At 35.6% G+C, this 14215-nt stretch overlaps 1 protein-coding gene and 1 pseudogene across 1 annotated transcript; both read right to left on the reverse strand.

The window, feature by feature from the left end:
- Window positions 1–3299: 3299 nt before the first annotated feature.
- LOC111392569 lies at window positions 3300–6535 on the reverse strand (annotated as a pseudogene).
- Window positions 6536–6547: 12 nt separating this feature from the next.
- Window positions 6548–7015, reverse strand: LOC111392643. Its single transcript, XM_023018047.1, has one exon. The coding sequence runs from the start codon at window positions 6998–7000 to the stop codon at window positions 6566–6568; it is 435 nt and encodes a 144-aa protein (XP_022873815.1). The 5' UTR covers window positions 7001–7015; the 3' UTR covers window positions 6548–6565.
- Window positions 7016–14215: the final 7200 nt, after the last annotated feature.

Raw genomic sequence — 14215 nt, forward strand, 5'->3', positions numbered from 1 at the left:
TATATATATATATAAAAGTAACCTCCAACTAGTAGCCACACTTTTTAATATAAAAAGGGGCCCCCCTCTTCCAATTGCCTCTGTGTGTGTGTATGTGTGTGTATATATAACAACCCTAGCCACCAAGTTTGACTCCTATTCAAAGACTTTAATACTATATTACTCATCAAGTCCTCGATCTTTCCATATAATAAATTTTAGTCCTTGAGCCATATTATTCTTGCAACCCATGTATTATTTGGTTCAATCCAAGTCCTTCACTTTCTAAATTATTCAATTTGACCTCCAAACATTTCAATCTTCGATTCGTGGTCCGAAGTAACTATTGAATTTTTACAACTTGGTCCCCAACTTTTGGATTTCGCTCTTTTTTGCTTCATTCCTTCAATTCCCTTTTCATTCATAGAATTTACCTATTAAAAATAATAAACAACAATTTAGAATATAATTTGTCAAAAGAACCATCAAATATCTTTATTTTAAGGTATCGAATAAGTGTATAAAATAACTTATCATCTATACACTATAACAACAGCATAGATTTAGCCTTACCGTGTATGTATTTCCTAAATCAGCTCCTCATTCACCTTGTATATACACGAAATCTCTATCACTAAAATGTGTGAGAAATTCTTCATTGAAGTCAAAGAATATCTATTCCTTCACAATCTGTTCTTTCATAAGGTAAAGAAACAAAGAAGACTTGATTTCTTTGAAATCACGTAAATCAACAACCGACTAACAAATAACTTATATTCTTGTGAGTTGTGACATTTGTTACACCTGAAGAAAAGGATAACCTTGTAATTCACAAACATGACCTGTTACAGGATCTCTATGTAAGATGTTTGAGAATAAAATCTAGCTAACACTCAATCCGTCTACAAGTTGTCTTTTATTTTTATTTTTTAAGTATATATCAATTAAAGAAATACAGGATAGAGTTTAGAAACACGAATGACTCATGAAGCAATGTTTTGTCTGTCATTAAATTCTCTTCTTATAACTTCAAACACGAGTTCATTCCATGTATCAACTGGAACTGGCATGCACCGGTGCAAGCAATCCTGAGGTGTGGGCCTACCATCTAGGCCCCTTTTTAGTGATCTTATTTGGATTCGGGCTTCAATATGAACCTGGATGTCCATCATGGTGACATGAAAATGCTTCTGTTATATTAATTAGTTTCATTTTTATTTGTTTGCTTTTTTCTTCATAGCCACCTGCTTCTCTTGCATTATATTTGTAAAACCATTCTCGACTAATTCACCATCCAAGGCTGGCCTGACCTTTCCAGTGCATACAGCCTCTATGTTTATATTCTATTGTTGTCGATTTTATCCCGCAAGCGAACGGATCGTAACAAGTAGTAAAGTGGACCTTTTGAGTCCGGATTATCGTTCCCACGAGGACTATACTTTTAATGCGCAATTTATTATTTCTAACTTCTATTTGACGAAAATAAACAAAAAAAAATGATTAAATGTGATTTTTATTCTAAATACTTAAAAATGCGATTGGATGCAACGAAAAGTGATTGAGAATTCAAACAATAAATGGACGTTAGGGCGGAACAATTTCACCTATTGGTCACCTTTACTTCATAAATCAAGATTCATAAAACCTAAGGTAGTGTTCGGTCGAATTCTTCTATTGTATTCAACTTACCCTTCTCGAGTTCTCGTTGAGCCTATTTAATTAGTTCAATTCCATATCTCTATGCAAATTAAATTTAATTAAACGAAATACTGGTTGTAAGAATTCACACACGACCGCAGCAATCAATATAACTATCTCTACACGTTATATCAATTTACCGAATTTTAACATGTGGTCTAAACAAATAATCCTCATTTCTACGCAATCATTGTTCACAAATCATCTAATTAGTGATCAAGTAATTAAATGCATTAAGAACAACATTAAAATCAACACATAAAATATAAAAGTACTAGAATCTCAATTACATGAAATAAAGGATTCCAAAAGATTACATTGTTCGCCCTAAAATCAAATTTAACTACTCATAATAATGGAAGAAAAACGAGAAATTATGGAAGACGTCACCGAGAATTGGCGGAACATTAATAATTTTCGAAGTAAATCTGCTGTTTACCGTTTTTCTATCCAGTCGTCCATTGCCTTGCTGCTACCAATTCAATCTCTTAACAGCTGCAATAATTGACTTTGGAGAGAACCCAAGCTACTGCCAATTAATTCCTCAAACAATCGGTTGAATTTCTGTGTGTTTTCATATTAATTTCAACACCCAGCAGGCATGTAATTATTCTTCTCAAAGTTGCTGCCTCCAATTAATTGTAATCCCAGCTGGAGTCTCCTCAATTCTGCCTACCAAGCTGCCGTCTATTTGTGTGTGTAAGAATATATAATGATAATGGCTGCCCTTTTTTTATTTCTCTCCTCCAGCCTGCCGCAGAAATTGACCCTCCTTCCCTCTAGGTTTGTACGTGTATATATATATATATATATAAAACAACCTAGCCACCAAGTTTGACTCATACTCAAAAACTTTAATATTATATTACTCATCAAGTCCTCGATCTTTTCATACAATAAATTTCAGTCCTTGAAACATTTTATTCTTGCAACCCATGTATTCTTTGGTTCAATACAAGTCCTTCACTTTCTAAATTATTCAATTTGACCTCCAAACATTTGAATCTTCGATTCATGGTCCGAATCAACTATTGAATTTTTACAACTTGGTCCCCAACTTTTGAATTTCACGAAGTAACTATTGAATTTTTACAACTTGGTCCCCAACTTTTGGATTTCGCTCTTTTTTGCTTCATTCCTTCAATTCCCTTTTCATTCATAGAATTTACCTATTAAAAATAATAAACAACAATTTAGAATATAATTTGTCAAAAGAACCATCAAATATCTTTATTTTAAGGTATCGAATAAGTGTATAAAATAACTTATCATCTATACACTATAACAACAGCATAGATTTAGCCTTACCGTGTATGTATTTCCTAAATCAGCTCCTCATTCACCTTGTATATACACGAAATCTCTATCACTAAAATGTGTGAGAAATTCTTCATTGAAGTCAAAGAATATCTATTCCTTCACAATCTGTTCTTTCATAAGGTAAAGAAACAAAGAAGACTTGATTTCTTTGAAATCACGTAAATCAACAACCGACTAACAAATAACTTATATTCTTGTGAGTTGTGACATTTGTTACACCTGAAGAAAAGGATAACCTTGTAATTCACAAACATGACCTGTTACAGGATCTCTATGTAAGATGTTTGAGAATAAAATCTAGCTAACACTCAATCCGTCTACAAGTTGTCTTTTATTTTTATTTTTTAAGTATATATCAATTAAAGAAATACAGGATAGAGTTTAGAAACACGAATGACTCATGAAGCAATGTTTTGTCTGTCATTAAATTCTCTTCTTATAACTTCAAACACGAGTTCATTCCATGTATCAACTGGAACTGGCATGCACCGGTGCAAGCAATCCTGAGGTGTGGGCCTACCATCTAGGCCCCTTTTTAGTGATCTTATTTGGATTCGGGCTTCAATATGAACCTGGATGTCCATCATGGTGACATGAAAATGCTTCTGTTATATTAATTAGTTTCATTTTTATTTGTTTGCTTTTTTCTTCATAGCCACCTGCTTCTCTTGCATTATATTTGTAAAACCATTCTCGACTAATTCACCATCCAAGGCTGGCCTGACCTTTCCAGTGCATAATCCTCTAGTGTTCCAGGATCCACCCTCATTTTGATCAGGTGAAAAGCCAAGGACAATTATTAGACCCGTGTAATTCCGATGTGTGAATAAGGCAGTAACAATTGATTCGACGAATATTCCAAATGCTTCAATGTTGTTGATCTTCTTTTGTCTAGAATTATCCTACCACCACAATTGTCCTACAATCTCACTGTTCAATAACTGACTGCTTCGCAAACCAATGGCCAGAGAGGACTATCACATCAAAATCCATAATATACTGCAAGAATACTTCATCAGGTACATCAAGGTGAAGCTTAACCACACCAGTGGGAGCAAAGTCAAACGGCTCAGATGTTCGGTGAACAAGCCAGGAGGACCATATGTAAACTATCATTGTAGATGTAGATCTGAAATAATAATGTTGCATCCTTCGATTTCCTCTGTTTTTCGGATTTTTGGAACCTCGACCTGAAAGAATACTAGATTTATGAATTGGAAAGCCATTATATGTATGCGCAAAGTGAAATGATACCATGCTCCATATGGATGGGTCCATATGTACTTTTATACTACTATTGGAAACAATTAAATAATTCTGGCCAAAAAAACTTTGAGGGCTTAAAAACCAACCTTTATAACTCAAACACCTATAGAGACAAATGTACAGTCAAATAGTAGTTATGTGTGTCCAGAACTACTTTTATCAGGGGTCACTAAGGCTCTATTCAGGGGCTTAAAAAGCCATTAAAACAAAAAGTACTGAGCTAATAAGATGGAATTTGGAAAAGGAAGTCACCCACTACAAACACACACAAAAAAGGAAGCAGGACTAACCTTTGGAAAAGGACAGGGCAATATGGGAAAAAAGAACTAAAAACAGTTATCACAGGTCAAAAACCATAAAACCATCAACATGCCAGTCTTGGTGGTTTAAGAATGGGTTAGGAATCATTGTTTAACTCTTATATTATATAGTTTTATTCTTATTCCCCGTTGCATTATATTCAGCATGGAATTCACCATCCCGGTGGTTCATTTGTTCATTTCTTAGGTGCTTAAACTATATAAAGGAAAGAGTCTGCAATAATAGTGGGTTTGGGTCTAAAGGGTTTCCTTCCAATGCATCGTTCTTTCTCCAAAAAGAATTTTTCAACACACTTGCTTGGAGAGGGCTGGAATCAACCTCCAGATTTTTCATAAATCATTCATTTACTATAACGGAATAAACATGAATAGCAGAAGTAACACCCCCACGCCAAAAAAGGAAAAAAAAAAAAAGAAAAAGGGAAAGAGAGAAAGAGAGAAAGAAGAAGTAAAAAATAAGACACCAATGAAATTGTTCTAGAGGGCTTAATAGAGCTTAAAAGGGAAAGTTGTCAGAGGACTAATAATTGACAAGAATAATAGGAGACGTGTTAAAAAAAACCAGAAAGAAGTACGCCTAAAATAGATGAAGAGACTAAATAAATAGATGTACAGCATTGATTCTGTCTGATTTCGAGCTACTGAATCACCAATGAAAGGTAATGTCTTTCCTCTCATTAACTCCAGAAACTTCTTTGCTCCAATTCTCGTAATCTTTATCAGGTCTTCCATTCCCCTAGCATTTTTGCATCTGAGTGATGATAGGGCAGGAGCCAGGAGTTATTTGAGTACGATGGTCCAGTTGATCCGTAAATCCACTTTCCATGGTAAGGATCGCATCCTGTGACTTGATCAAGATATAGCCAAGTTCAAGTCATATGTAGAGTGGATTTCTACTCAATTTTTATTTTATTTTCTTATGACTTGAAAGCAAGCCACATAGGATAATTATGCAAGTTCTCAGCTCAAGGCATAGAATTCATTTTGTGCGGCAATAAAGTCGCGAGCATAATGTGCAAGTATCCAAAATTCAATAGTGTCTTTCATAATCCAGTGATGATGTATGCCATCAACTGCCCGTGTCTTTCATATATGTGCATGCGCAAACCTATACACTCACTTATGTTAACCATGCTCAGCATGTTTAAATGAGATTTATAAATCACAATTGCAAAAGTTGTTGCAAAGGATATTGCAACAAGTGATTAATGTCCTTTCATGAAAGAAAAATACAAATACCTTAACAGGATGAAACCTTTTGAAAAAAATAAAAATAAAAGTAACCTAGTGTGGTGTTAAGACTCCTTCCTAATTAGTTAATATAGCGTACCTTATGCTTTCTTGAGTGTAAATTATTTTTTCACAAGAAAATAGCTTTATGTAATTTGTCCTCCTCCACTTATTCATTAGATGAGTGATGCCACACTTACATTAGGTGTCCATCCCCTCACATGAAGGGGGATCCACTTCAAATAAAATATAATTTATCCGAAGTGGTCCCACTCATATGGACACCATATTATGTACAAATAGTATATTTCTCGCTAGATATATCAATAACTTGCATATGTCCAGGGGGGGGGGGGGGGAAAACTTATGAGACACTGTCCAAATAATAATAAGAAACATAGCCTAATAATAAACACATAAAACAAATTATTTTCCTCCAAAAGAAGTTAACAAATCAGATAAGGAGACAAAAAGACTCCAAGTGGAGCTATTAAGTAAATCACAACTAATTGCGAAACCTAAACTCCAATCTTATATATATTAGAAAATGTAAAATGCAGGAGTTAAAGACATTATAAATAACTATCAGAGAAGACGAAATAATGGAAGCATATGATAAAATTGCAAGATGAAAATGAGCCAGTACCAGAATCAACTACATCAGGCTGACTTTGTTTGTTGCACTAGGAGAAGATGTCACATCATCCTTTAATTTCTGTCTGTGTATTATTGGATGGGGCATTTTCATCATCCTATTCCTCCGTGACTTTGGTCGAAGCCGAACTTCTACTACCCGTCTCTTTCTGCGTTACATTAGAATGCGGTAGTTCATCCTTCAAATTCTTGGGTTCCTCTTGCCTCGAACTTGACAATTCATTCTTATTTTGAGAATCAAGAGCCTGTTTTTTGTCAACCACAGTTTCTTTGCCATCACCTCCATCGATATATATAGATCCACAATCATCGTACTGAGAATTAGACCCAGAAAACAGGTTCATTAGGGTTGATAATGAATCAATCTTTCTGGACTGATACACACTATAGAAATACCCACGAACCGTGGACCCAATGGGTTGGGAGACCAATATGGTTGAAGCAAGAATTAAGAATAAAGCCAGACCTCCCACTGAAGCTATAATTGATGAAATAATCTTTGGATTGGCCGTTCTTGGTTGTTCTTTAACCATAGCTTCCTTTCTAAGCTAAACAGTTTCTACAAAATCCACATACAAGATCTGTGAAGAAATTGAAATTGAAAAATAATGGCTTTGTTTTCATTGAATAATGGTGAGGTATATATACACGTGCAAGATATGATTGATTTGTTGACCAAATCACAATTATCAGCGAATCAAATATTCTAAACTTACCTAATTACCTAATCTATGGAATTTGTTGTCAATTAAAACATTTACAACATCTAATGAGATAATTATTGAGATACACAATTAATTCCTCTAATATGCGCCCCCCCCCCCCCCCCCCCCTTTCTAAGCTAAACAGTTTCTACAAAATCCACATACAAGATCTGTGAAGAAATTGAAATTGAAAAATAATGGCTTTGTTTTCATTGAATAATGGTGAGGTATATATACACGTGCAAGATATGATTGATTTGTTGACCAAATCACAATTATCAGCGAATCAAATATTCTAAACTTACCTAATTACCTAATCTATGGAATTTGTTGTCAATTAAAACATTTACAACATCTAATGAGATAATTATTGAGATACACAATTAATTCCTCTAATATGCCCCCTCAAGATGGAGCTCATGTGGAGAGTCCAATCTTGATCTTCAAAACTTGAAAGCGAGTGCGTGGAAGAGGCTTGGTCAAGACATCGACTAGTTGATCTTCTGAGGACACATGGGCGACACGTAAAGCTCCACTTTGTACTTGATCCTGAACAAAATGATAATCAATTGCAACATGCTTCATTCGTGAATGGAAGACATGATTGGAGTAAAGATGAGTTGCATCAACATTATCACAATAGATAACTGGAGTAACATGAATACAAATCCCAAGTTCAGTGAGAAGAGAACAAATCCATCGTAACTCAGTAGCTGTAGAAGCGACAGAGCGACATTCAGCTTCAGTGTAGGAGTGGACAACCGTGCCTTGTTTCTTGGAGGACCACGAGATTGGATTTTAACCAAGGTAAACAATATAGGCACTAGTGGAGGTGTAGTCATCCTTATTACCGGCCCAGTTAGCATCGAAAAAGGCATGAAGAGATAGAAATGTATGACGGTGCAAGGCAAGACCATGATCAGTTGTACTAGAAAGATAGCGAAGCAAGCACTTGACAGCATTCCAATGATCAATAGTAGGTTGATGCATGTGCAATATTGGAGAGTGAGGCACAAATATTGGAGACTTCCAACAACTGTCCTGTATTAAGAAGGATCTCAAAGCAATGCCGAAAAGAACTGTAAGTGTTGGCTCGGTGGCAAGTGGAGTGGTGACAGATTTGACCCCTGTCATATTTGTGCGAGCGAGAAGATCTGTGATATATTTTCGCAGAGAGAGAAATAAACCAGTGAAAGTAGTGGCAACTTCAACACCAAGAAAGTAAGTCAAGTCACTAAGATCCTTAATGGAAAATCTTTTGCCAAGAAGATCAATAAACTGTTGAACTTCAGTGGCATTACTTCTAGTAATAATTATGTCATCAACATATATAAGGAGATAGACTAGGTTATCGTTAGTGCTGAAAACAAAGAGTGATGTGTCCGCATGAGAGTTTGTAAGCCCAGAAGCTACAATAAATTGTATAAGCTCATGATACCAGGCCCGTGGTGCTTGTTTGAGACCATATATAGCCTTGCGAAACTTGCAGACATGTGTGGGATTATCACGATCAAGAAAACCTGGTGGCTGTGCCGTGAAAACATCTTCAAAGAGATGACCTTGTAGAAAGGCATTGTTGATGTCAAGTTGAGGAAGAGACCACCCTCGACTAGCAGCAAGACTGAGAACCAGGCGAATGATGGTGGGTTTGACAACCGGATTGAATGTGTTATGATAATCAACACCAAGACACTGATGGAAACCTTTAGTAACTATTCGTGCTCTGTACCAGTCAATTGAGCCATCAGGTAAACGTTTTATTCTAAAAATCCATTTACAACCGACAATATTTTGCGTTGAATCGGGGGACAAGTTCCCACGTTCCATTCTGCACAAAAGTAACGTACTCCTCAGACATAGCCTGATGCCATTTAGGATCTTTGAGAGCTTGGGTCAACATGTGTAGTTCAAGTTGATAGTCGAGGTGATGGTAGTAGTAAGATTAAGTTTTTGGATGGGTTTATGGATGTTGTTTTTAGCATAGGTGGTCATGGTATGGGTGTTGGTGAGCTGGTTTAGAGGAGGGAAGTCTGGATAGAGTAGTGAGGAAGTAGAGGGTGGATCTTGTGGGGTTATTGTTGGTGTTGGTGAAATGTACTGGGCTATTGGATGGCGGGGCTCGATTGATCGAAGTTTTTCTATGAAGAAGTGGGGTTTCGGTTACGACACGTGGAGTTTCGGAGTATGTGCGATGGATGGAGAATGTGCAGTAGTCAACCATAGTAGGAAGAAATATTGATGATAGAAACCAATTTGGGAGTGTTTCTAGACTTGATCGACTAAGATAACTTTGAATGGAAAGACAGATTCCACAAATTTGACATGACAGGATGTATAGATTTTGGAAGTGGAAGGATCAAGACAGAGATAAGCACTTTGGGTGAGGGAGTACCCAACAAACACACAAGGAATGGATCGAGACTTAAGTTTATGACTAGAATAAAGGGAAAGCCATGGATAGTATAAACAACCAAAGATGCAGAGTTTTGCGTAGTTTGGTGGTGAGCGAAAAAGGGACTCGTAAGGAGAGGAAAGGGAAAGTGTGGGTGTGGGCATGCAATTAATGAGATACATAGTGGTTGCAAAGGCATAGTTTCAGTATATGAGTGGAAGTGAGGCGTGAGTGAGCAGAGACAAACCAGTTTCAACAATATGTCGATGTCGACATTTGGAGAGACCATTGTGTTCAGGTGTATGTGGGGAAGATGTGAGATGAAAAATTGCATGAAGAGACAAAAATTGATCTAATGCTTGATATTCCCTACCATTATTGGTGTAAAGAGTGACAATGGAGTGTTTGAAGTGATTTTCTACAAGTGCTTTGAAACAAAGAATGACATCACAGACATGAGATTTCTTCTTTAACGGGTAATACAAAACATAACGTGTAAAGTGACCAACAAAAATAACATAATACTTGAAACCATCAACAGAATAAACGGAGAGGTCCAAACATCTGAAAATATGATTTGTAAGGGGTGAGATGAAACAATCGAACATGATTTGTAAGGGGTGAGATGAAACAATCGTAGACGTAGGAAAAGGAAGCTTGTGACTTTTATTGCTTAAACACACATTACAATGAGAGTGTTGTGACTTAAAATAAGGTGAAGAAAATGTTGACATAATATGTTGAAGAATAGGCGATGATGGATGACCTAAACTGCAGAGCTACTTGGAGGAAGTGGTCTTGACGCTGGAAAAGACAATGAGTGGAGAAGACATTGTTGGAGAGGAGGTTGGCCACACATAGACTCTATCTTTAGTGTTTCCCGTCAAAAGAATTGGCCCCGTGCTCAGATCCTTTACGTGAAAAACAGTGGGTAAAAATTCAATAGAAACATGATTAGTATTGCAAAATTAATAGATAGAAATAACGTTCTTTTTCATGTTAGGTATGCAAAGAATATTACGTAAATTAAAGGTGTGAGCTGGGATAGGAAGAGTGGTAGAACCGGTATGGGTAATGTAAAAACACGAGCCATCGTCGACCATAACGTCATCAGACCCTGCATAAGTAGTGTGAAGTGAAAGATTATTCAAATCTGTGGCGACATGGTGTGATGCCCCACTATTAAGTAGCCATGTGGAGGTTGTAAAGTGTGCACGCGGTTGCCATGGAAAAGCAGGACGTGGAACCTTTGGGCGTGCTGCTGACGGAGCCGATGAGGATTGGGTGTTGACAAGTCGATAAATAGGGCATCATTTGACAGTGTGTCCTTGAGCCCCACATCCTTGGTAATACCTAAGATATGGCCGTGGTGGAGGACTGGCATTACGAAGAGCATTGGATTGTTGATTATAAACGGTAGATGTGGAAGGACGCCAAGATTGATTGTTGTGTTGATTGACAGAATTGGCAATGGTCGGAAAGGGTGATGGTGGTGCGTGTGATTGTTGGAGAGACGCTTCCTTGTTGATGAGTTTTTCATGAATTTCATCAAAGGAGATCAACGTTTTGCAAATATTAACCCCGTTGACAATTCCTTTGTATTCCTCGCCAAAGTCGTCAAGAATTTTATCGATGAGATCTTCTTTATCAGTAGGTTTTCCAAGAAAAGCAAGTTCATCAGCCCGATTCTTAATAAATTGCATATACTTGGAGATCATCTTAGAGCCCTTGACACAGTTTTTCAATTGTTCCTTGATCTGTTTAATGTGACCACGGATGGTTTGGTATAGGTATTAGCTAAGGTGGTCCAGGCCTCCTAAAAGGTGGTGTCGTGGGCAAGTAAATGTTGGATGGATAGAGAGACTACACCAAGGAATGCACTAAACAGGAGATGATCCTGGCGCTGAATTTGGAGCCGACTTACCATCAATGGTGACTGTTTGTGTGGGACTGGGGTGAGAAGCATCAAGAAAGCCATGTAGATCATATCCTTCTAATAGACTTCTGATTTGGAGGCTCCACGTGATGTAGTTGGTGGTGGTCAGTTTTGTGATGTTTGTAGTGTTGATGGTAACATGAAGATTATTTGGGTCTTGGGTAATTTAAATGGTGGTATGAGCATTGGAAGATGCAGAGGTATCTTCAAAAGCCATTTGAAGAAGGAAGTGGAGAATTGTGGGGAAAAAAAGAAGAGAGAAGGTAGAGAAGACAGGTCAGAAATGTGGTCGCTCTGATACCATGAAGAAATTGAAAAATAATAGCTTTGTTTTCATTGAATAATGGTGAGGTATATATACACGTACAAGATGTGATTGAGTTGTTGACCAAATCTCAATTAATAGCCAATCAAATATTCTAAACTTAGCTAATTACCTAATCTATGGGATTTGTTGTCAATTATAATATTTATAACATCTAATAAGATAATTATAGAGATACACAATTAATTCCTCTAATAAAATGGACCAAAGAAAACTTCACAAAACATCTATTGACAACAACTTTAAGATTAACAAAGTCGAACTTTTGTTTGCAAATTGTACAATGGTATATCAGTTTGCAACATGTACCCTCAATTTGACATTACTTGTAAGTGGAGATATAACTGAAGCATCGACAGATAAGTCGACATGAATCGGAAATTGTTATACATAATCATCTTCCAAATTTCTTCACAGGAGTAAAGCTAAGCATGCGGGTTGCAAAAACAAGAAAAGAAAGCAATTAACCTTTAGCAAAATAATAATGATGATGATGATGATGATCAAATTGAATTTATATAAACTGTATTTATCATAATTAAATGCTAAATTGAATTGAATTGATAAGTTAGTTATCCAATCAAGAAAATACAATTCGGAGAAACGAAATAAAGAACAGTAATGAAAGATTTAAGAACCTATAACATCTCATTACATGAGGAAAAAATGCAGTCTAGATTTCAACTTTCTAACTAATGGAGTAATGTCGTGATATATTTGAATAAACATTCAAACTCAAAAACAAAATCCAAACTTTTTGAAATTTCTCAAAAACTACAAATCGTAGTAGAGAAGACTCCATAAGTCTTACTTTTAAAAGACATTAAGCTCCAAATGATTCGCAAAATGGAATGCCAACCCAGGAAAATAAAGATTCAACCTCAAAGTCTTGTATCCGTTAAACAGTTAGAAATTTAAATATTATCGGTGACTATAGATTGTACGTGGTTTAGATAAAGTAAATTAAATAATGTTAAGGAAGGATTAAAAAAAAAGTCAATTTGGTAGGTAAAGAATGATTTTGTCGAGAACTAATGTAATAATTGGGAGAGTAATGTTATTCATAGTCACCCTATGTGGCATCCTACATGGCGGTTTGTGATTTAATGCATTAGAATATTAGTTTTTCTATTGCCTCATTCATCAAATCACTAACCGTCACATGTATTTCACATAGGACGATTGCGTTAGTGAGTGACTGCAAATAATATTATTTTAATTGGAATTTGATCGATATGAGAAACTTCCAGGGGGCGCAAGTTGCTAAAAATATACAATGCAAACTTTGATTTAGGTATAGAAATTGATTTGGTTGTCTCCGTCAACGTTTTATTCTTTTGATCTGATTTGAGCAAGTAAAATCAGGCCCGGTTCATTACACCATTCCACTAGACTCGCAATATAAATATTAAGTAATACTATTCATAATCAGTGATTATCAATAGTCATTTTATGTAATAATTTGTTATTTTAGACATTAATGGATGATGGACTAATAACAAACTAGTGCCTTAAATAACAAACTGTCATATAAGATAGCTACAGACAATAATAACTATGAATAACATTATTCTTAAATGTTAAATAATTAATCATCACAAATATATATGTAAATTTGGTGTAAGAATGCACTTTCTTGAATGGATTATGCTAGGTGTACAAGTAAAGTTTCACAGATATTTTTACAAGTTTTCACTTGATATTTTTACATTAATCCTAGACAAAAACACACAAAAAGGCACCATACTGGTGTTGCGTTGTATGCTGCCTGTAAACCATTCCCCTGGTATAGGGGAATTGTTCTTCTTGAATACAAGTAATGATATATAAATTGTAAATTATCTCTGTAAATCAATTAGCTTCATAAATAGTTTGTCCAAGAACCTTGCACTGTTCATGTAATTAGTGATTTGAGATAATTGAAACAAAATCGGAAACGAAATTAGTACTTGCTTAATTCAAGTGTATTGTGTTCAGATGTCTTGAAAAACATATAAGTAATGCTATTCAATACAATTGACGTTTAACACCATTTTAGCTCGTAGTATTAATAACATTAAATTACATTTTAAATCACAAAAATGAAATTATGGCTCATTTAATAGGACTTATGATATGTGGACATTTGAGTTTTTAATACCACTCATCTTAGATAGCATTATTCAAAACATAAGCTAAACTTAATTGACTCAAAAAATTTAAGCTCCTGTTTGGTAGCCATTTTTTTTTTTGGGAAAAAAATTATTTTAAATAGTGATTTTTCGGAAAATGTACGATTAAGAAGTAGGGAAAAGATTTGAATTTATGTATTGAATATTTTATTGTGTGGATTTGGTTGAAAATGAGGATGCAAAAAAGGAGTTTTAACAAATGAAACATGAACCGAGGCTT

This window comes from Olea europaea, chromosome 1 (assembly GCF_002742605.1).
Source record: "Olea europaea var. sylvestris chromosome 1, O_europaea_v1, whole genome shotgun sequence".
Lineage (NCBI taxonomy): Eukaryota > Viridiplantae > Streptophyta > Magnoliopsida > Lamiales > Oleaceae > Olea > Olea europaea.

Bases quoted from the DNA above. Each gene is read 5' to 3' on its own strand.
- LOC111392643 (XM_023018047.1), bottom strand. From the start codon at position 7,000: ATGGTTAAAGAACAACCAAGAACGGCCAATCCAAAGATTATTTCATCA.